The 25,159-nt window shown below is 43.0% G+C and overlaps 1 protein-coding gene across 1 annotated transcript in view; it reads left to right on the top strand.

Annotated features, from left to right (window-relative positions):
• The first annotated feature begins 10,089 nt into the window (after positions 1-10,089).
• The window catches only part of med13a (mediator complex subunit 13a), an 82,145-nt gene continuing 67,075 nt past the window's right edge, over positions 10,090-25,159 (top strand). Inside the window, exons 1-2 of the mRNA XM_083775411.1 lie at positions 10,090-10,681; positions 20,406-20,640. Of these exons, the coding sequence (XP_083631537.1) occupies positions 10,616-10,681; positions 20,406-20,640 (301 nt within the window). The 5' untranslated portion in view covers positions 10,090-10,615. The remainder of the gene's footprint in view (positions 10,682-20,405; positions 20,641-25,159) is intronic.

Here is a 25,159-nt window from a genome sequence, read left to right as displayed (position 1 = left end):
ATGAGATTGTAGAGAGAGACAGGAGACCTAGGACAGAGGGAGGTGAGACATGACAGGAGACCTAGGGAGGTGAGACATGACAGGAGACCTAGGGAGGTGAGACATGACAGGAGACCTAGGGAGGTGAGACATGACAGGAGACCTAGGGAGGTGAGACATGACAGGAGACCTAGGACAGAGGGAGGTGAGACATGACCTAGGACAGAGGGAGGTGAGACATGACCTAGGACAGAGGGAGGTGAGACATGACAGGAGACCTAGGGAGGTGAGACATGACAGGAGACCTAGGGAGGTGAGACATGACAGGAGACCTAGGGAGGTGAGACATGACAGGAGACCTAGGGAGGTGAGACATGACAGGAGACCTAGGACAGAGGGAGGTGAGACATGACCTAGGACAGAGGGAGGTGAGACATGACAGGAGACCTAGGGAGGTGAGACATGACAGGAGACCTAGGGAGGTGAGACATGACAGGAGACCTAGGGAGGTGAGACATGACAGGAGACCTAGGGAGGTGAGACATGACAGGAGACCTAGGGAGGTGAGACATGACAGGAGACCTATGGAGGTGAGACATGACAGGAGACCTAGGACAGAGGGAGGTGAGACATGACCTAGGACAGAGGGAGGTGAGACATGACAGGAGACCTAGGGAGGTGAGACATGACAGGAGACCTAGGGAGGTGAGACATGACAGGAGACCTAGGGAGGTGAGACATGACCTAGGACAGAGGGAGGTGAGACATGACAGGAGACCTAGGACAGAGGGAGATGAGACATGACCTAGGACAGAGGGAGGTGAGACATGACCTAGGACAGAGGGAGATGAGACATGACCTAGGACAGAGGGAGGTGAGACATGACCTAGGACAGAGGGAGGTGAGACATGACCTAGGACAGAGGGAGGTGAGACATGACAGGAGTTGGATTTGAAGTTGGATCCTCAGGACTCACAACGAACGTAATATGATTGGCTGAGCCACCCGGCACGTCCCACATTCTACACTTGTGGACTGAAGCCCAATTGAGACTTTGACACAGTCCCGTGCTGAAAATAACAGATCTACAAGCCTTGTGTGAGCTTGTCGATTATTTCCGCACGTGATGACATCATAGGGCAATGGTGAAGGCCCACTAGGGGGAAATGGTGCATTTGCAACACATGGATTCTGGAGCCTCTCCATCCCACACACAGCTTTCAATTAAGCAATTAAGAAACCAGGCCTCTCTAATGGGAAACATGATTGGCCCTACAGCTCGAGGATATCCGCTATATCAACAGCCCTTCAGGGCTGACTGCTACTGCTACATGTTACTCATTCTGCCCTTGAATTGAACCACCTCTTTGTCAGGCTGTCTGTGTGTGTCCCTGTCTCTGTCTTCCTCTCCCCCAATGTCTCCCTCCCTCTCTCCTTCTGTTTCTGTCTGTGTGTGTCCCTGTCTCTGTCTTCCTCTCCCCCAATGTCTCCCTCCCTCTCTCCTTCTGTTTCTGTCTGTGTGTGTCCCTGTCTCTGTCTTCCTCTCTCCCAATGTCTCCCTCCCTCTCTCCTTCTGTTTCTGTCTGTGTGTGTCCCTGTCTCTGTCTTCCTCTCTCCCAATGTCTCCCTCCCTCTCTCATTCTGTTTCTGTCTGTGTGTGTCCCTGTCTCTGTCTTCCTCTCTCCCAATGTCTCCCTCCCTCTCTCCTTCTGTTTCTGTCTGTGTGTGTCCCTGTCTCTGTCTTCCTCTCTCCCAATGTCTCCCTCCCTCTCTCCTTCTGTTTCTGTCTGTGTGTGTCCCTGTCTCTGTCTTCCTCTCTCCCAATGTCTCCCTCCCTCTCTCCTTCTGTTTCTGTCTGTGTGTGTGTCTGTCTCTGTCTTCCTCTCCCCCAATGTCTCCCTCCCTCTCTCCTTCTGTTTCTGTCTGTGTGTGTCCCTGTCTCTGTCTTCCTCTCTCCCAATGTCTCCCTCCCTCTCTCCTTCTGTTTCTGTCTGTGTGTGTGTCTGTCTCTGTCTTCCTCTCCCCCAATGTCTCCCTCCCTCTCTCCTTCTGTTTCTGTCTGTGTGTGTCTGTCTCTGTCTTCCTCTCTCCCAATGTCTCCCTCCCTCTCTCCTTCTGTTTCTGTCTGTGTGTGTGTCTGTCTCTGTCTTCCTCTCCCCCAATGTCTCCCTCCCTCTCTCCTTCTGTTTCTCATCTAATTGCAACAGCCTGCTTGGATGGCGAGAAAACTGCAGCGTGAGCAAACATGGATGTTATATCTTTGGCAGGTGTGTCCTTTACTAACGACAATGTGTGCGTACAACCTAATACACTAAAATTAAAGGCTTAAAAGGAGTTTCCCCCCAGGCTTTCCTGTATCCTGTATTCTGCAGGAATAGGAACTTGTTGTCAACTAAACATTACCAAACATTTACCACTAGTCATGGATCTATAAATTCCTGTTATCTCTGTGAGTGACGGTGAACCCTGCATATATAAAGAACCGCCCGACTGAACTGATCGACTTCACTTGGCGTGTGTATCGCAGAGGACCCGAGGGATCTGTGGTCGCCTGGAACAATATCTATATAACCACAAATCTCCATATCCGTCTGTGTGACAGTATTACTGAGATCTCTGTATCTGTCTGCCTGTGTCCCTTTTGGGCCCATATATGGAGATCCCTGATTCAGAATCGGTTTGTTCTATCAGAGGTTTACAAGTGTGAAATTTGCGTTCACTTTGTAAATTTGGGAATCGCACTTGTGTGAAGTGAGGGACGCTCTTATCATCATACAACATCACATTCCGGCCAATCACAATTAGCATCTTCACTTTTCTGCCCTCACTTAAATCAAATCATCGCTATTGGGGTGCTCAGCCAATCAAATCATCGCTCAAATTCACAAGCACACACAAAGCTAGCGCCCCTCAAAAAAAGCAAGAAAAGGACAAAAGTCTATGGCTAACTCTCACTGGTAAAACCAGTAAAAGTCCAAGGCTATACTGTTCACAGGTGGTGGTTGTGCCTTATTTAATATTATTCTGTGTCTTTAAATGTCTCTATGAATTGAGGACCTCAATGGAAATAAGTGATTTTTTTGTTTATTCTTTTAGCATCGTTTTGTATAAATCTGTACCTCTGCTGTTTTATTTGCAAACTGTTAATAATAATCAATTAATGTTTAACAGTCTGATGGTAGCCAGGGTCAAGCTGTTCATGAAACTGATGGTCTTGCCCGTTATACTACAACTATTACATTCTTTCGACTTTATTCAGCATGTTGTTGGGCCTACTCATAAACATGGGCACACTCTGGACCTGGTGATTTCTAGAGGGCTGAACATCACTGTGGAAAGGACTATTGAAAGGCCTGAGCTATCAGACCACTATTTGCTGTGTTTTAATATGACTGTCTCTGATCTAGAGCAGCTAATCTCGGCCACCGTTAACCCGGTCGATGCCAAATTTTGCACACACACTCCCTGGATGCCAACGATGAACCTCTGCCCCAAACTTTCCAGAACGGCCTGTTATAGCGCCACCAGGAGGCCGCTTTGTGCAAAACAAGTTTTTGCACAGTACACCTACAGATTTTGTCCAAACATCGCGCAAATTGGTACACAGTCTCTCTAGAGCCATTCAACGAAACCGGTCTTTCAGATTTCTCAGACTCCATCCTGATTGGTTAACATTGGCTTCCTAAGTTCACAGGAGTGCTCAGTTTCAAACAAAATGCTGCAAATCATGAACACATCGCGTGATTTCCGTGAAATTGTGCACCCACATTCCCACTAGGCCCAGGACGAAATGCCACATGAACAATTTCAACTCAGCCTCAAGGTGGCGCTATAACTGGCCGAAAAGTGTTTTTACCTCTAACTGCACGGATCTGTGGATAACTTTGTATGCCAACTCCCTAGAGGCCAAGGAAAAACCTTTGCCTGGAATTTTTCACATCTGCTCATCCTGGTGGAGACCTGTGCCCAGAAGGGCACTTTTTCTAGTTATTTATTATTTTTATTACTGCTTGTTTTTTAATGTCGTTGCCTTATTTTATCTGTTCTTATCTTTGTACCACTGCCTTCTCCTGATTTGACACTGCGTTATTGCCCTATTGTTTTAACTGCTTACCTGTTTTAATGCTGTTTTGTTTTGCTTTTGTTTTTATTATCTTTTCTGCTCTGTAAAGCACTTTGAGCTACATTTATGTATGAAAGGTGATATATAAATAAAGTTTATTATTATTATTATTATACTACGATAGACCTCCTTTCCTGGCCACGGTCGCTGTAGGGGAGATGTCATCAATATGATGTCATAATACTGACATGATGGGCTCGCCTCCAACTAAGTACTATGATAGAGTTTACTGCACTAAGTACTTTGACAGCGACTACAACGGTTAAAACCACTATGCTGACAATGTGTACGTTTTATTGCATAACTGGAGGGGCGTGTGTTCTCGATGGGCATCGTTCCCAACAGGCTTCATTCCCAACGGTTATCATAAGAACTGTACCATTCTGCAACATGGTGTGAGGGCCCCTATCCAGGACTTAGCCTGTCCCCAGTGTCACTAAGAACTGTACCATTCTGCAACATGGTGTGAGGGCCCCTGTCCAGGACTTAGCCTGTCCCCAGTGTCACTGTGGAGGAAATGACAAAGCACCATGTCACACAGGAACGCCAGGCATGTTGTAGCCAGTCACGGAGGTCAGACTCCTGACATCGGCCCAGTTTTATGGTTTTGCTGACTGCTGCTTTTGATGGTGTAATTTCTACAATGATCTCATTCTCTCACTCTATTTCGCTCTCTTTCACTGAGCTCTCCTCTCAGCTTCCTTCCAAGTGGCAGGCAGACAGACGGGACGAGAGAGGCGGGCGCTGGGGGTGCTCATTTCATTAGCTTTCAATTCATATTGAATTTATTAATCCCATGCTGGTTTCTGCAGGACGGAAGGCTGGAGAGGGGGAAATCTCTTCCATGTAGACACCGTTGTCTTCATATGCTTGCAATGTGTGTGTGTGTGTGTGTGTGTGTGGTGTGAAAGTATATGGAAGGGAGAGAGAAGAAGGGGGATTACAAAAGTCAGGTGGGGAGAGAGAGAGAGAGAGAGAGCGAGAGTGAGAGAATAACAATGAAAGCCTGTGAAAGGACTGCGGTGGAAAGAAGTGTGTCACATCATTTAACAGCAGGGGGGGCACGACGCTGTGCAGCCCTGCAGAAAGGCTCTTGTCTAGTCAGCAGTGCAACAAAGCGGGTGGCTTTTATTTGTGTGTCTGGAAGGTTCCTCTACAGACCCTGGGTTGTTCCAAGGAACCCCCAATACAATCTGACCCACCACACACACACACACACACACACACACACTAGTGTGGAGGAGTCGATGAAAGGAGTCGATGAAACGTCACTGCCCCCACACACGGACCACGCTTTACAGACAGAATAAGAAGCCAAGTAGTGTTAAAACCAACAAATTTGACAAGCACTTTAACCACAAAAGACACTTTAATGAAGAGCAGCCCTCTGCTGGCTTGATGCAATCTGAGATCGATCTATTTCGTTGCAGGCCATCATGGCCATGTGTAACTCAGGGCTGACCACTGATTGGACAAGTTCACTGTTTCAAAGTGGCGTATGCTTTCTATAATATACCTTATGATTCTACTGAGCTTTATTGTATTTTACCGTTTGTATGTATTAATGATGAATTGAGCACAATGGAAACTAAAAATGCACTCTGTCGAGTTGCCAACTAGCACCTTGCACAAGTAGGCCATACATGGCCTACTTGAGCGCAAACAGAGCGTTAGTACTGCTACTAACTAACTAATATCTATTAAAACTGCTGTTCTAAATCATTTAGATCCTTAATTTAGTTTACAAATGGAACCAAATGGTCATTTCATTTGAGTACCTGTAACTCTCAGAGTTACAGGTCTGTTATATGGTCATTCAGAGTTAGCTCTTTATGTGTTTCTGGTAATATTATTGTCCACTAATTTTGTATGTCCGTGGGATTTTTTTTATTTTGACAGAAATGTCCACCACCATGGCGATGACCCCTGCCCTTGAGCTTTTGTGTTATCCTTTTAGCATACCCTTTGACTGTACTACTGTTAGCAATCATGTTAATAAAGTATTCAATCAATCAAACAATCAATCGATAACAGACAGATGATGAGGAAAACAGCCAACAGTTAAAATCGGTTGTACATATATGATGCTCTGTGAGAGAACTGGATCTTAACTGGAAAAGGGCAATCCTTGGAGCACAGGTCTTCGATCTATCACGATCTATCACGATCTATCTATCGTGAATACTAGCCTGGCATGGCCAGACAAATATCACTGGGAGCTTTTTCCCCTGGCCGATTCGTCTGGTTTCCAGGCTACGTGAATTCAGCATTTTATCGTTGTGTCAGTGTGATTCCTTCGTCATCTGCTGGTGTCATTTTTTTTTTAACCAGCAGCGCTGTGTTTTGTGTTGTGCGGCCCGCGAGTGTGAGGGGTCTGGTAAAGGTAAAGCTGTAGGCCTACTGAAAAACGGGGACGCGGGCGGCATCACCTCCTTTTTTGTGTCGAAAAAGGAACAAACAGGACTGGCCACCATGTGGCGGTGTGTGTGTCCACCATGCAAAAGCACATACCTTCTATGCTTTGTGTTGGTACAGGGGTTGGAACGGAAGGTGCGCCACTTTGTTTGACTGTTGACCTTCATGAGAACTATTCCATCTTTTCAGGTGCTCAGAAAGAGATACTATCACTTTTATTCACTTATGCTTTGTAATACAGGAGCGCTGCTGTTGAACTATGGACCTTGGATTTGTGGCCTTAAGTGCTACTGGCTGCTGATGCTGTGTCTGTCAGTGGAGGCTCGCCTACATGGGAGGTCAATTCTATTGATTAGCAGAAAGCTTTGCAAATACGTCACGTGGTCCTGCAGCAACAACAGTGTTCATGCTTTTTCATATTACACACACACACACACACACTCGCGCACACACTTGCACACACACACACACACACACACACACACACACACACACACACACACACACACACACACACACACACACACACACACACACAAACACACACAAAGCACAAACAAACAAACTCACAACACAAACAAACTAGATAAAGATTCCTCTTACGCCTTGGATGGCAATTGGATGATTTGAGGCATTTTGTACCAAAAAAACATGTGTTTTGCAAAAGTCCACCTGTTGGTGGCGCTATAACAGGTCAATGTGAAAAGGGTGGGATATATTCCTCAGCCTAGTAGGAAAGTCTGAAAGATTTCACGGAAATTGCACGCTGCGTTCATGATTTGAAGCTTTTTGTTCAAAACGGGCCAATCCTGCAAACTTTGAAAGCCAATGTTAGCCAATTAGGATGGAATATGGAATATGAAATATCGGACAGATCCGTCTTGAACACATTTAACGATTTGCGGGCTTTTTGGACATAATCTGGAGGAGTAATATAAAAAAATTGATTTTACAAAAGTCAGCCTCCTGGTGGCACTATAACAGGCCGTTCTGGAAAATTTGCGGCAGAGGTTCATCGTGTGTGTGCGCAAAATTTGGCATCGACCAGGTTACGGTGCTGGAGATTAGCTGGTAACAGACGGACGCTCACACACACACACACACGGACGGACGGACAGACGGATGGAGTGCAAAACATACTCTCTCCCCATGCCTTCGGTCTGGTGGAGACAACAAACACAAAACACAAGCAAAGAACAAACACACATACCGGTAACCAGGGCATATTATTTCTCACTGGATTTTCACTTTGATATTTGATTTGTTCCAATCTAGCCTATATGGATATACGTATTATCATTTTATGGAATGATAGCCCAGTCTAATATCCTGTTCCATGCCATGTTGCTGTTTTGATGTGTTATCTGACCAGGGTGCTCATTAAATTCAGGCCATGTCTCTTTTTGGTTAAGGCTAAGATTTGTTATTCACTTTCTCCTGGATTTAGTCACACAACAGTGAGAGAGAGGGCCTCTGAAACAGAATGGCAGTGAGCGACAGAGCATGTCAAATCAGATGTCACAAGAGCAGTTGGCCACCTCCAAACTATCTTACACTTTCATTTCCACTCTGTTCTCAATTGTTCTTAGAATAGAATGCATATGACAGTGACAGACTATCTTTGTGAAATTTGGCCAACATGCTGGATGAGACCTGTAGTCATCAACAAGCACAAATGTTATCTTATATTGAAATTGCCAACATGGGTGGATGCTGGAATGTATGTAGACCACTTGAAACTAGATGTCAGGCCCTATATTGGCCTGAAAATCTATATTAGATTAGCTTTGTATTTGTAAGTATGGGGAAAGCTTCTCCCTCTGTTACATGTTTCACTTCTTAATTTAATCTGACACACCTCCATGACTGTAGGAGTCCTGGAGGAGTGAACCTTTAACATCACACTGTAGTATTCGTTTAACTCTTGACACAGTACACATACACTCTTGGAATTAAATTAACATGTGGAAGAATAATTTATAATCCTAGATGACAGCATAATCCCAGAGAAAGAAAATAATATTGTTATAGTTTTTATAGCGCTGTGGCTCTGCCTAGTTCCTACACAAACAGATTTTTATAGTTGAAAAAACCGAAACATTTGGGTATTAAATGGTGAAGATTACAAGGCAAAAAAAATTGTCTTTCTGTTGGATAATAATGACTTTCATGAGGAAACGACTTAATAAAAATGGTTTTATTAAAGGGAACATAATTGCTCGTTAGAGACTGACAGGATAATACCACAGAAACCATGAACCAACAAGGTCTCCTAGTTACCAGTGATTTATAGAAACAACTTCCATGACTAAACACAGATTACATAGTGTTGTAATTAGGAGGAGGCCTCCTTGGATAATGACGGGATAAAGACTTGCTAAAAACTCATTCATTGTAGCATAGATGTTAATAGCCTCTTATTCCATGAAACTCCCAAATTGAAACCAAGTGAGACATATGTTTGAACTGAGGCTATATGGGGGGAAACTTTGAGGATGCAATTGGTAAAAAAGAAAAAAAGATCAGATGGCCTGGAAAGTTGATTAATTGAAATGAATACCGTAAATTACGATAAATGTCGATAAATTATCGACTAATATTTCAGAAAATGGTGCATGGAAAAATAAGAGCCACAGAAGAAATTAATAATTTTAAACGATCTGCTTTGAGTCATACTTTTTTTAGTGTAAGAGTTCGCCTTAGCCAATATTAGAAGGAGAAAAAAACTTTATCCTGAATTCAGGCTAATTTGTTTTGAACATATTTAGTGATTGACAGTGATTGACACCATTGGTTAGAATCATTGTAGCCTTCTGTGAAAGGGCACAACTCATACAGATCAAAGAGGTATTGTGCAGGAAATGGAATACAATTGTAAAAACAAAGAAAAAGAAATAAATGTTTTTGCTTATAACGGCAGTATCAAACCGGCATGCTTCACAAGGCACTGAAGCACAGTCTCCACTGCTAAATATGCCAAATATTTTGCAATGTAGCACATTTCATGTTGAAGTCTTGAAACGAATGCAAATAGGAAAAGTCTATTATGTATATAGGTCTACTCAATAAACTGCATGCTTTCTGCATTCAAGAAGGAGAATATCTCTGGAAAAGGCTTGTTTATTTGACACACGTATGTCTGTGTGATTGTTTTTGGAGATTTATTTATATTTTGTATATATATATCTTTTTCCATCAGGCATGTCCAGGGACCAGGTTAATGTTGTGAAGGGAACTCATCACAGAAACTCCAATGGACTGTTCCTGCTTCTTATAACAACTTGTCTTGAGCCAGACAGTGAGTCCATTAATGAAACTGTGTTCATGTCTGGTACTACTCATCAAATCTTCTTCTCAGGGCGCAGTATGCATAGATAGATACATTTCTTTGTACGTGCACCATCACATGCACTAGGTGGTGCACTGTGTAAGTGAGCAGGAGTTTATAGGTTTGATCATTAGTAACAAAATCTGTTGCTCAGTAGCGCCACTTGCGCTCGCCTAGCGGCAACACCTATCACTCTTGTGTTATTACACCCCTCATGACCACGAATGAGCCAATAGGCTTTGGAAGGCAGAGTTGTCCCTGTGGCCGCCATTAAAGAAAGGAATCCATGAATTCAAATGGAAACCAACAGGAACCGAGACTGAAATAATGGTTGAAATAACCATAAAAATATAGGCCGATGGCTGATGTCGATCGTTTTTTAAGGATGCATTTCGTTTTTAGACTGGATTTTGTGGTGGAGGAGTAGACGGGACGTTTTTATCAGAGACCGTTTTAGGCTAAGGGGGAGGGGGAGAGTTGATTCTTTGCTCCCCTTTTCTTTTTGTTTTATCAACATTTTTCGCTTCCTTGAAAATTGTACAGTGTGTTTTTAAGATGTCGATGTAGAGATTGCAAAGTCGCTATATTCGCCTTTTATCCTGGACAAGGAACTGCAATTGGAAGGTTGTTAAATTAACTATCCTGCAGCCAAATGTTAAAAAATAATATTTCTCGTTGATTGGCCAGCACATCTTAGAAAACACAATTGCAAATTGTTCTTCATTTCCCGGGAACTGAAATGGTGGAATGTTCTATCGCGCACTGAAAGGATGAGTTCTTGTTTTGTACCAAACGGGGCCAGCTTGGAGGACTGCCATTCCAATCTATTCTGTCTGGTAAGAGATTTAAAACTAAAGGAAAGCAGCCATTTTTAACTAGCTGAGAGGGGCTAAGCTAACGTTAGCCACACAGGCTGAGTTGATAGTATAGCTTAGCTGGAGGAGGAGAGCAGCCAGGCTTATGGCCTGTCTAGCTGACATCATTTTCGGCAACAATGTTTCCAGATGAGTTCGCTACTAGTAACGTTGTTGTAGCACTTTGTCAGTGAGTTACAACGCAGGCGACTTTATTATCACCTCTTTTCCATTACATGTTGCAATCAGTTTCGCTTGACAAGTGCACGACCCGAAGGCAAAACACTTTCTCTCTTGTTAAGCTTCTGCAAAGACAGCAATGTGTCGTTAATTGGTCATAACCACATTCCATTACACTGCATCGGTATTGAATGCAATGATTGTGTTGTGTGAAAACACAGAATGCAGCAGTAGGCTACAGCTGGATAACTGATTCCAACACACTTATGTCTTGTGTACTATATAAAGCTCGCGTGTTGACAAACATGCAGTGACTATATTCGTTCTATTTATAAATGTCCCAAATCATTTGTGTAATATCTCATCTTAATCGGTAGTTTCCGATATGTTGTTTATTGTGGACTGGCATGTCTAGTACACACACCAACTGGGGACACGGGACCAAACCGTTATGTAATCTCTGCCATGCATTCTTGGATATGTAATAGTCATTTAGTAGTAGTTGGGGTCGTTGATAATCTCAGGAGATGAAAGGCTTATTTTTAGTCGCATTAGAAGTAATTTCTCAGTGTCTCTAGTGTTCTTATATTACACCTTACTGTTGTCAATTGTAATTTGTTACCTAAGAAGTTGTGGTTGTGCGCCTCCCTCTTGGAAAAGTTCACAAGTCTCGTTTCCAGCCAAACAAAACAGGCGCTCAATTTTATCCACAGAACAAGGCATGGCAATAAATATAGTGGTTTTTACAGTTGTACGTTGCTTGGATTACTGTGAACATAAACTCTTTTATTAAACTCGTTTATTTTTTCCTCTGGCCCGATACTATTCTTGCATGCTACACAACTTAACAAGAGAAGACTTGAAGTTAAGTAATGTGTACAGGGTAGTTGGGGACAAGTAGCTGTAGTGCTGCCTGTCTGATTGACATTTTCCTGCACATTGAGACTAAGCACAACACCACTGCTGTGCTGTTATTATGACTCACGCTGTGAACAGACTCCACTTTGTGGTTTTATGGAGAAAGAATGTGAACACATTGTGGTCTTTTTTCTCTTATGGTTATCTTTCGGTACTCCAGTCTGGAATCAGCTAGCACTCAATCATTGTATTCTTTAATTTTACAATTTGAAGTTTTTTCCCCCTTCTTTCTATCCTCTGTTTATCCATCCGTGTGTTGTTATTATTATGCATCACTGACAAGGTCTTTCCATTAAATCAGTAGTTTGAGTTGCCCCCAGTTGGCAGGGTACATCCCTTAACTTTGTCAACAGTGAATACTGTACTCCAAATTATTTTGGGCCAAGGTTAGCAGCAGCATTTAAAGCCAGTTGTAAGTAGGTCATGACATTTTAGTTGATGATTAATTGTCATACAAATAATTGTTAATGATTTCATTGCATTTTTGGCATTGAATATTAGAACATATCATTAAGTATGATATTTATTTTTGCCTTTTTTTTTAGATTTAAACATTTTTTTTTTTTTTACAAATGTTCAAAATATGTAAAAAATAATCTACATATTGACATTGTGCGTTGTGTTGATTTATGATATTTCAATACATTTCACCCAGCTGTTTTTATATAGATGAAGGGGAAATATTCTAATGATTATGCAAAAATAATTGGGATTAACTCAAATGATTGCGATAGGGATAGTTGTAAGTATACTATTCAAAAAGAGAGTGCTGACTAGAAACCTGTAGGATTTGCATCCCTCAGTGCAAACATGCAAACACACTTGTTAAGGTCATGTTCTCTTCTTGACAGTCCTGTTACAGAGGGAGTGGTGTCTTAGAAGCTGTTGCTGGGGGAGCATCTGCAAGATGATTTAAGTAGCTTCACCTGTTGCTTGTCTCATAACTTGGAGAAAGACAGGAAGGCAGCTGTTTGAACTTAGATTTGCTTGGAGACTGAGAACGTTAAGTGGCTTACAAAAGCAGGGGTCGTACTCGCAACCCCTACATGCACGCCACCTTATGAAAGCTTACTGCTCGACTCCATCAAACAACATTGACTTTATATTCCCCCTAATGTTGTAATCTGAATAGTTGGACTTGACATGATACTCTTTGCTTCTCTCCTGCCCTGTTGGGTGACTTTGTAAGCATTTTGGTCAGCATACTCTGATACACAAACAGGACAGAAGCACTGCATGCAGACAGACACAGAGAGGTGCATCTAACAACTGCAACAAAAGCAATGCTTAATAATATACCAAGACAAGATATGCATGTGTATTGTATATACTGTACATACACTCATGAGTGCTCTTTTTTACACTCTCTCTTTAAAAAAAAATATTTTTTATTTATTTATAATTGCGAACGCAGTGAGCCACTTACTATGACAGCAGGGGCTGAGTGTCTGTGTGTGTGTGTGTCACGCTGTGTGTGTGTGTCACGCTGTTACACCACCGGCCCGCCACCAGAGGGCGCAGCTTTGGCACGCACGCACGCACACACACACACACACAGGGCGCAGCTGTAGCACACACACACACACAACCACACACACACGAGCTGCGTTCGCTTCACGCGTTTGCGCGTCTTACTTGTTACCTATATGCTGCGGCATTTTCTGATTGAAGCCGAACAAAAATATGTTTTACTCTTATGTACCTCGAAGCACATAGTTTGCATGTGTAACACACATGCATAGGAAGTAGGGCTGGGCAATTAACCAAAAATATATAAAAACCAATATTTAGAATATAACAGAATAATCGAGAAGCAACTATAAGCAAGGTTTTTCGGGGGAATTGTTTTTTCTTGCATATCAAATAATGGGGCATGAACTAAATTGTAATAGATTGTTTATATTCAATTACCAATTATTATTAATTCAACCACTTAACCCTGTATTGTACTTTATTAAACAAAATGAAAATTGCCGATCTACAAGCGAGGCGCTGTGACCTTGTAGAGCTGCTATTTTTACTATAAAAGAAGAAGCCATATATAACAACAGCAGTGAACATAACAGATTTATCCATGACGGATCAATCTACCTTTTGGATATATTGTTGACGGAGAATGCAGCACTCATGTACCCAGTTGTTGACAGAGGTGCAGATCTAGCATAGCCGACATTGCTGCATAGTTCAAGGAACTGCCAGTGCTAAAATTATTTTTAGATTACATTTAGTGTAGCCTAATTACTATTGGAGCTTGTAATTGCTGCTGATGGCACAGTAATAATCCACTAATAACCCAGGACTGGGATTCAGGCTTGACTTGGTTGGTTGGCTACATGGCATGATGACATTCAATCACATTACAATATTACCATTTTGTATTATAATAGACATATCCAAATGTGTGAAAGATAACGTTTGATTTGCCACAATGAGGACGCTGCCAAGTTGAGATAATGATATCATACTGATGACATTAGAAAGTTAAACTCAGACGGGGGGCTAAGACAAATCATTTGCCGTTTCTGTGTGGTACTTTTCAGGGTGTATGCTGTTTTTATACAGAAGCACCCATGAAGCCTTTTCATTTAACCACATTTATATTATAAATTTTATTTTGGCCATTTGTTGAACAAGTATATGGGCTTAAGTGGTTAAACCACAATTAAGGTAGAGTATGCTTTTGTGTAATATATTTTGAGGGCAAAGTGCCATAATGTATTCAGTTTCTTACTTGGCAGAGAAACCCCACCACTGTTTAAAAAAAATAGCATACTCATAGTGACAAACGTAACTGCCATCTCATATATTTCTAATGTAAACCTTGAGGCATTGTCTAATAATTCTACACTACTCAATTCCAGTAATATTGTATCAGTAGGTTTTATTATTGTCATGTTTGCACTTGGCAGAGGCTGTGTGCTACCCGTCAAAGTTAAACTCTAACTTGGCATTCACAAGTTGTGGTCATTTACTTAAGCAAACACTGGTGATCATGTTGGAAAATGGTAGTGTTCTCTTTGCCTACTATTTCAGAAGCTGCCAGATAGCACACGGTAGTGTATAATCTACAGTTGACCTGCTATTGTAGTTCATGCTAGGTTCTTGGTTCGCCTATGACCCTAGATTACTGAGGCACTCCACTGTCTGTCTCTCTGCATGTGTTTACCTTGTTTACTGTGCCCTGGAAAAAGAGCGTCTGCCAAATGCATACATTAAATCTTTTGTCAACAGTATCTGGCTCTGCAATTATGAAGCCAAAGTGTAGTTTTAAATTGTTTTCTAAAAAGCAAGCTCTACAAGCTCCCATGTTGTGCTGTCATGCATTGTGAACTTGTAGATCTGTTATTTTTGAAAATGTTAGAATAGTGCCGCAATGACTTTGGTTGAGGTTTGGGTGGTGCAGTTACCATGTCATGATCTAACTAGTCCAATTGGCGAGATATCTTGCTCAGTTGCTCCATTTTTTTTTTTTAAGATATTTTTTTGCGGCTTACGCCTTTTTTTATTGATTTTTGAAGGGACAGACAGTAGGCTGACAGGAAACGGGAGAGAGATGGGGGGATGACATGCAGTAAAGGCCGTGTCGGGTCCGGGAGTCGAACCCGCGGCACACTGCGACTGGATTACCAGTCCGGTGCCCAGACCGTTACGCTACGGCCTGGGCCCTCAGTTGCTCCATTGATTAGAAATTGTTATTACAAAAATAGACACCTAAATGACATGCATTGCACGGTGCAAGTTTAACAGCTCTCAAAGTCACTCTTTTAGCACATAAGTGACTCTAACCACAAGGCAAATAAACAACGCTGATTCTAATATAACAACACGGTTACGACATCAAATCTACGTTTTTCAGATTGATTTCAGTTGCACTCTTTGACAAAACGTCAGTAATCTGGCGTCTAGGACTCTCAAATTGGGATCTGCATCGGACCCAAACATCTGGCACCAGCCCTGAGGGGAGGAAGAATAGACTTGCAGGCAAAAATATATAAATATATAAATAGCAGTTTCTAAATAAAATATGTTGTTCAGTATGCTCGTTCAGGCTGCTTGTATTGACTGATGAAAAACTTGCCATCGCGATTTATTGTAGAATCGAATCGTAACTTGGTGAATCGTAATCAAATTGAATCTTGAGGGCGGTGCCCTAAAGCATACCTCTAATGCGTATACAAGTGTGTGTGTGTGATTGTGTGTGTGTGTGTGTGGGAGTGTGTGTGTATATATATATATATTCCCAACACCCCCCCCCCCCTTTATTTTACTCTTTATGAAAACAACAAAAACGATGGAGCTTGCTCAACAATACTTACAGTACACCCACTTCTTTACACCTATAAACCTGTGGCATGACATTCTGAAGCAGAGCTGATTACAGATGGATGTAAGCATGTAGCTACACCACATGGCTTATTTGAATAGGCTAGTACAGCACCAAACGATGGGTGATCTTTTAAATTAAAAAAATCACAATAATCATATTCATAACACATTATCACAGTTTACATAATTAATGTGTTCTCACAGTTATTTATTTTTTTATTACTTATTTGACCTATAACAAAGAACAGCCTATAGTGGGAGAGCCTATGTAACCACTGGGAATGGTTCATTAGGACCGCGCTCTAGCCAAATGTTTATCCTGCATATAGTGCATATGATCTGGTTTCACACTTAAAAGTTGTCCCCTACCCTCACTTTGCATTTTGAGCCCAGATGTTTCCTAGCAAGTTGCAGGTGTCATAATACAAGCTCACACTCTCCTGCAAGGAGTCTCCTAAACCGCTGTAGTCTGGTTGTTAGACACCAGCCAAGCTCTGTCATTAGCGCTGTGTGTGTAACTATAAAGATTTGGCACAATAATTTGTTGCAGTTTTTAAATTCCTTTTGAGGACAGAACATTCATTAGGGAGCATAATGTATTTTTCTATCGTGCAGCGAATAAATAAAGCATGAGAAGATGTTTTGTTCTTTTGTACTGTATGCTTGCAATTCATGATATGACCTATCATTATACATGAGGACTAAATAATGTACTTTTGTGATTGTTTAACTGGTCTGTTGGACCATGTATGTTGAAAATTGTCCTTTTGCTTGTGACATAGTTCATAAATCTTTACAAACAGTTCACATTGTCTTTCGAGAATACTGATATAAGAGCTCTCAGCTCGCCCAAAACATTTGTTTGACCGATACGCAATATAGAATAGATCATTATTTGACTTTTGTTTAATTACATCAATATCCTGATTTTTAGAGCAGCTTGCCTTCACACCTATAGTTTGGTAGACTTGGTGCGATTCAGGAGTGAAGTTTCAACATTGTTACATTTTCATTTGGTGCAGTTTGTGTTCATATTGCACTTTGTCTCGTTCACCAAACATGGAAACAAATGTCACGCAGTTGAAACGGCTTGCTCGTTTATTGGACACAATCTCTAGGGAAATGTAGGAAAATTAAATAACTACTACAGTGAAATGTTATTGTATTTCTTATTTATATCACTGGGTATTCGATATTTGTGGTATTTGTGGTATTTATTATAATTTTTAGCCTATAGATATTTTTGCCTATAGAAACTCACCAATATTTTCTGGTCTTCCATATAGGATTGTACTATGAAGCTGGATTCAGATTTGAACTTCAGGGGTAATACCTGTTTCAGGGTTTACAAGTCGGTCAGCAGTCGTTCACTTTTTGCAAATTTATAGGCATTCGTACGACATCATGTGCACCAAAAATAACGGATCTACAAGCTCACAACATGTCGAAGAGGTGACATGTTGTGAGCTTGTAGATCTGCTATTTGTTACGTGCAACCTGTTGTAGTACTAGCTATACGCCACAGTTATCAAGCTTTACCGGGGTACCAAAAGTCCAATGCCCACTAGCATATGCATCTTCTACCGATCAATTATCGTTTGATTAGGCTTTCTCTGATTTTTATGAGATCTACCAGCCTACAGAATAGGAGGGAGGGCGTTATCTCTGTCAGCTTCTTGAGCTGTGCAGGCTATCAAAACCATTCCATTGTGCTTTTCTATACCCATGCCATCCTTGAAGGCAAGCACTAACAAAATAAGCCTACTTAAGATATAAAATAAATTATAGCAACGGGAGGCTGCACTCTACAATAGAATATGACTGTCTGGCACCAAGATAAAGTGACTGAGGGGTGGTTGAAAATCGCGAGAGGGCAGATCATATATTTGATTCTGCCACCGATTTCTTTTTTTTTTAAGTATTAATTTACCCTACGTCTGTTACGATGTTGGAACTGCCATTTAGCCTACTAGAACAGTTAGAGGTAGGCTTTAGGCTAAATAGTGGGCTAGTGCAGGGGTTCTCAACGTTTTGGGCTGGGGACCTGCCGAAAAGGCTTTGGCCATGTCTCGTGACCCCCGCGGCCGCGCCGAGACATGGCCGAGAATGTCGAGAGTCCAAGCAGGCAATAGAAAGGATTAGACAAACAAATTCAAAGTTTAGGCCATCACCTACGCAGCATGTTGATTTAAAGAAATACACAAGTGTAAATGTAGTCAGATGAATGATGGGGCAGTGATATTATAAGGCTGCTATTTACACATTCACAAAGCAGGCGAATTCTTTTTGCAAGCAGTCATGCATTTGGCAGCTTCAACTAGCTTCCCTAATTTGTAAAAATATTCCTATTTGTTTAATATTGTCATAAAGTTAAGGGTTTGGTCGAAAGTTATCATCCGTTATAGAATAATACATTGAATTAACATATGTGCACTATAATAATTAATATCGACTGTCTTTTATTGGTTCACTTGCATTCTTACCTACAGTGAACAGAACTCTGGTGCAGTTGGAAGAGAGTGTTTTTGGCAGACCAGAGTTCGTATGACTGTTATTCACACCAGTGTAAATGAACAGCACATTCCGACAATATACGATCCAGGGTTCGTTTTAATCGAAATAAAGCATCCAGGATAGGTGTGAAGGCACCCTATCTGGCCTCCCTTTTTTGGACATGTACATGTTATAAGCGAAGCATTTTCAAAAGGCTATCTACAAGCTCACGAGTTGCAACGGGACATAGTTTGTGTAGTGATCTTTAATCAAATCTAAGTTTTTCAAATTGGTCAGAAAATGTTGCATTTATTGACAAATTACTCTAAAACATCTGTAATTGGTGGTCTGGGATCAGGATCAGGATCCCATATTGTACTAAGAAATCTGGCGTCAAACTATATAGTTATGTGCACTGCACACACATTTCATATTGTTGGATTAGACGCAGAAGTTAAACTAAGTAAAAACGGCATTGACAGTTTGGATTCTTTATAATTTGCTCACATGATGTTGTGCTGATAGGCTGTGAATGTGCTGATGTGCTCACTGCTTATCCAATGGCTAACCTACGTTGTTGTGATCCAGCTCTGCTCTAGTTGACACCACAGAATGCTCTGTTTTGACACCCTGCCACCCCGCACACACACACACCCCTGACCCCGCCCCCCTACCCCTAACACTACAAATCTCCTAGCTTATCCATAGCTTGGCAAAAGACCACCGCTCCCCCACCAGAAGGACGGGTAATCACTCGTTCAGGCTCAACGCCTCTCTGCTTGATTTAAGAACCCCCCCCTCCAGATTTGTAATAGATAAATTGGTTAAATCTACAGAACGACAGCTTGTCCACTCCATCTATACAGAACACAGCTAAACGGCATGTCGGAAACAAGCCGTCCATGTTTGTACAGATTATTTAAAATGCCTACAAGGAGAGATAGAAGACTAAGAGCTTTGATGGAAATGAGGACGTACGCCTGAGGCACGCTGTGCGTGTATGTGTGCTGTGTGACTGTGTGTGTGTGTGTGTGTGTGTGTGTGTGTGTGTGTGTGGTAGACATGGTTGGGTTGTCGGTGCTTGGGTGATGAGCAGCAGTGCTAGCTAGCAGTGGAGCGTAATGTTCCTGCTTTAACACTTAATAACCCTGGCAGTGATTTACTGCCTGTGAGGCTTTTTGCTGTGTGTTTTGTTCTCTTTATAAAAGGCAGGCAGTGTTTAGAGAATGACAAAGCCCCCCCCCCCCCCGCCCCCCATCTCCAGGCACTCATCATTAATGAGGATTAAGGTGCTGACCACATTTAGCGGCATTGGGATTTTATTTATTTATTTATTAATTATGTACATACCGAACATGTTGTTCTTGTCGACAGTGAAAGCACCTTGCCTGAAAAAAGGGCACAAGACCAAAAAGTCAGTCTACAGTATGTCTATGTGTCTTGAGTGAGGTTCTTAATTAGCATTTTCATCTCCCTCTCCCTCTGTTCTCTGTTCTTCTTCCTTCATCTATTTGGCTTTGTAAGAGTTCATATTAATAAAAGGATGTAATAACCCCTCTTTAAACCTGGGCTCAGCATCACGTGTTTACTCCCAAGTACAATCTCTCTCTCTCTCTCTCTCTCTCTCTCTCTCTCTCTCTCTCTCTCTCACTCTCTCTCTCACTCTCACTCTCACTCTCACTCTCACTCTCACTCTCACTCTCACTCTCACTCTCACTCTCACTCTCTCTCTCTCACACACACACACACACACATTCCTCCTCTTAACTGCCTCCCCTTTTGTTTCCAGGCCGACCTGACGGGGATCAAATGGAAGAGGTATGTGTGGCAGGGCCCCACCTCGGCACCCATCCTCTTCCCCGTGACAGAGGAGGACCCCATCCTGTGCAGCTTCAGCCGCTGTCTGAAGGCGGACGTGCTGAGCGTGTGGCGGCGGAGCCAGCGGCCAGGACGCAGGGAGCTCTGGCTCTTCTGGTGGGGCGACGATCCCAACTTCGCCGATCTCATCCACCATGAACTTGCAGGTAACGCTAACGCAAGAGAGCATGATACGGAGCAGATGTTGCCAAAGTCTTGCATTGAATGAAAGTCTTTCATTGACTCTTGTGTGCGTGACGGTTCGGGCGCCATTCAAAATAAAAAGAGCAAAGCGTGTCCTTACATCCTCTCGTGACAGAAAGGAGGATGTGAAAAGTGATCAATTCTTCAGGTAATTTCTATTTAGGGTTTTATGTCTCTCTGGTGTCTTTTGCTCTGACACAAGAAATGGGGTTGATGAATTTGATAGCCGTTTGACAATCGCTTGTACTTTCTTTGTCGTTGGATTCACTCAAGGTTATGAAGGTTATTAAAAGGAAGTTAAGGAAGTCACATTAGATAATTGTCACAGGGGTGAAAAAGGGGTTACAAAATCGTGGGATAAAAATTATAGATAAAAAAAATGAAGTTAATTATCACTATTAAGTGATATTTAATAAAATAGTGACTTGTTAAGTTCTTTTGTTCTTTTGACACCCAAAAAACCCACAAAATTTCAGTTTTTTTCAATGATGACAAGTCAAGCAGTTCACAGCCTGATTGTCAGGCAGTCAAACTGGGAGATTCCTGTGTAAGCGAGAGCTTCTGGGAGTGTTGAGTCTATGTGATCTGATGCCTTCTTAACATTTCCCCCCCTGGCTGAATGATGAGTGAGCCAGGCTGGTAGCCAGCAACTCTGGGGTAACTCCATCTCCACTGAGACACAAGGTGCCACACTTAGTTTCCTTCTTGTTTATATGTGTGTATATGAGAGTGAGAGAGACAAGACTGAAAGTGTGTGTGTGTGTGTGTGTGTGTGTGTGTGTGTGTGTGTGTGTGTGTGTGTGTGTGTGTTATCACCGAATGTTAAGTGGCTCCTGCCCTCCAGCAACCTATACTTTGCACTGATAGAACAAGTAAGCTGATGTCGCATGTCACCATTACCTAAAGGATGAGAAGGCCAGGAGGGGAGGTGGCAGCCACGGAATAGAGCGCTTCTCCAGTTGCTTTGATAAAAAAATTTATATGCAGGAGCAGTCATGCAGAAAAGAGGCAAATGCTTCATGGAAGTCTGTGCACCCCCCTCTTCCCCCTGTCCATTTTTCCTCCATCGCTCTCTTCAGCAGGAGTGGTGTTAGCAGTGGAGATTACTGGAGGAGACCATCTTTATTCATAGTCTCCGCAGTTGAGATTGAACTCTAGAGTGTGAGCCATGCACAGCCTCCGGTTGGCAGCCCCTTTTCCATTAAGGGACATTGTAGTACCTGAAGTGACCTCGAAAAGGGGGCTAAAGGATGTGATGGGCAGCTTATTCAGGCCTAACGGGCCACCGTGATAACCTGAAATGCCAGGCCCAGACCCTGCTAATGGGGCGTGCTGCTCTGTGGTGCAAGTCGGCAAGTCCGGTGGCATAAGGAATCTATATTTGGAGTCACAGCCTTCCTGTGCATGCCAAATTATTTCAGTTTCTGTTTATAAATTACGATATGGTCGACGCCTCAACGGCGAACCTGCTCCGGTTTGTAGAACTGAGATTTTGTCAATTTGTAGCAATTCCTGCCTTTTTGTGTTCTTTGAATGTTTTTCAATTGAACAATAACACACTTACCCCTTTTTGCGGGAATGAGGCTTGACCTGTGAAATCACACAGTGACTCTAGTCTACCACACTGAAGTGCGTGATGACACAGAGAGAGAGTCTAGACCCCCACATGTTACCCTCCCTCCCATGCTGGTGTGAATGCTTCCCAGCTGGGAGGGTGGTGGTGTAACGTGCTCTTTCTGTTTTTTTGGAAGCTGCTCCCATCAGATGGGAGAAGACACTGAAGAACCCCCCCCCCCGCGCCATTCTGCCTCTCTCTCTCTCTCTCTCTCTCTCTCTCTCTCTCTCTCTCTCTCTCTCTCTCTCTGTATCAGTCTCTCTGTCTCTCTCTCTCTCTCTCTCTCTCTCTCTCTCTCTCTCTCTGTATCATGTCTCTCTGTCTCTCTCTCTCTCTCTCTCTCTCTCTCTCTCTCTCTCTCTCTCTCTCTCTCTCTCTTTGCACGGCCAATGAAGCAGAGCGGAGCAGCCGCACTGGACAGATCTGAGGGTCAACCAGAGAATCTCATCCTCTGTGTGTGACTGCCTATCGGTCTGGTTGAGACGCTTTGTCCTGAGACCTGAGAAATACAGTCGTGTGTATGGGGGGGGAGGATTTTCCCCAGTGTAAGAAGCTGGCACACAGAAGTCAAGGCAGATGGCTGTGTAGTTGAAACACAATGGACCTGCGGTTATGGGAAACAGAAGCGCAACACGAGGACAAGGAAACATTCAATGTCCAGTTTGCCAATTCACTGCTACTACTACTTTGGTGTTGCGATGTTGAAACTTTGAATGTCTCTATTAGAAAGTACAAATATAATTTATGAAAAGGCTACTACAGTGAATTGATTCAGTTCACGGAAGTTGTTGTAGGTTTTAGTTGTAGGGAAAATTCCAGGAGGAAAAACGGGCAAGCGTAGTGGTGGTGGGGGGGGTTAGCCTTCGGTGTGTGTCAGGGAACTTGTGTTTTCTCACGGGGGAAGGCAGCACTCAGCAAGCCTCTTCTACAGGGCTCTAGTGGTCTGTGTGTGCCTGCCCGCGTGTGTGTGTAGCCTCAGTCAGCCAGGTTTGATGATTGACAGTCTGCTGTGGGAGGTTAGAGACTCCGCTGGGTGCTCCCGACAGCGGAGGTGAGAATGCACAATCACATCAGTGAGTGTGCAGTGGCAGTGTCACAGACCATGCACAGCGGCACTGGCCCTGACTACTTGTGTCCTCAACTGTCCCTCAAAGCCCAGGAAAAGTATTATTATTATATATTTTTTTTAATAAAATAATTGTTTTGTTATTATAATGATTTCATTCAAGCTTGCCGGGCCATTAGGAGCTTGCTTCTGGGCCAGGTGTGGCCTGCAGGTCGCCAACTGAAGAGGCAAATTCACTGATGTTCAAAAGAGGTAGGCGATGTGAACGCGCATATCCACATAGTGTGTATTTGTTTCCTTTGTTCATTTTTCAGCTTTGTGGATGTTTACACATTATTTTCGCTTGTCTGACAAACTCTAGCTCTCTTTTGGGACTTCAACGCAATGTTCGTGGTAAACATGATTGTGATCACATGAACAGTCCTGGCTCTTCCTTTCATGTCAGTAGTAGGCATGGCACTGTGCCCCCCCAGCTCACTTCCACCCTCATTAGATTAGTGGTCTGTGAAAGTCTTTTAATTTTTGAGCAAGTGCCATTTCTGTATACCACCATGCCAGTAATCCCTTCTCTCCAGAGACGAGGGAGTGGAGGAGGGTACTGAAGGGCGGAAAACGCGAAAGATCTTTTAATGCTCGACATTTAATCACCACAGAAAGAATGTGAGGAGTGGTGTGTGTGTGTTTGTGTCTCTGTGGTGTGGTATGATGGGCAGGGGTACCATGGGTGTACCAGGGGTACCATGGGTGTACCAGGGGTACCATGGGTGTGCCAGGGGTACCATGGGTGTACCAGGGGTACCATGGGTGTACCAGGGGTACCATGGGTGTACCAGGGGTACCATGGCTGGCAGACTACCAAGCCCCTGAATTCTACACTGTTTGACAAGCCACTCTGTTTTGCCCTTGAGGAACTCCAATTCTATAATCTTCATCTGGCCACGCACAGAAAATCATTCCCAGAGACCCGAACGGATGTCATCGCTAAATTAAACGGCTTGCCGACCCATCACTGTGGCGTGCTGCCTAGGCATGTATTATCATGCAAATATCTTGCCCTTACACCCCCCCCCCCCTAAAAAAGCTGGTGGAGTTCTCCTATCTGGGGGCATCTACAAAAAGCCAAAGATAAAAAGATAAACAGCTGCCTTCTCCTCCTTAAAAGACCCACTGATCTCTTTTGCATAGAAATTAGGAAAGGATGTCCGTCTGTGAGGGTAATTGCTCCGCGGTACATTTCCCTCCCCTTTTTTGTTACCACTCGTAACCTCCCCCCCATCCTTTCTTAACCACCGACCAAGACATGTCCACTGTGGTCCCTGGGGCAGGAGAACTGAGCAGCAGCAGCACACACACATCCATTCATTACTGCTGGTTGGGTCAGTTCTCTGGAGAGAGGAGGGGGGTTCTCGCTCACTGGTGATGAGGGAGGCAGTGGAAACATCTCCATCGTTTCAAGATCAACACACTGTTTGGGATTATTCCCGCCATTGATGTGAAGAAAAGAACAATTTAGCAGCTCTCTGTGAGCTTGTTTTTTTTGGACGGATCCGTTGGCAATTGTTGTTTTTCAGTTTTTTGCTGGTATGCAATAATTATTGGAATTATTCTGTCTTTGCCAAGTTTAAAGTCAATAATTCTTTCCCTCTCTCTCTTTCTCTCTTTCGCCCGTCCACTCCCCTTGTGTGTCCATTGGAATCATATCAACCCTACTATGTACCCCAGGGCCAATCATAACAACCCTACTATGTACCCCAGGGCCAATCATAACAACCCTACTATGAATCCCTGGGGGACTTCCTTA

The sequence above is a fragment of the Protomyctophum parallelum genome, assembly GCF_964188405.1.
Source record: "Protomyctophum parallelum genome assembly, chromosome: 1".
Classification (NCBI taxonomy): domain Eukaryota; kingdom Metazoa; phylum Chordata; class Actinopteri; order Myctophiformes; family Myctophidae; genus Protomyctophum; species Protomyctophum parallelum.
The sequence above is the reverse complement of the archived record's forward strand: the minus strand, read 5'-3'. Positions and strand labels throughout refer to the sequence as shown.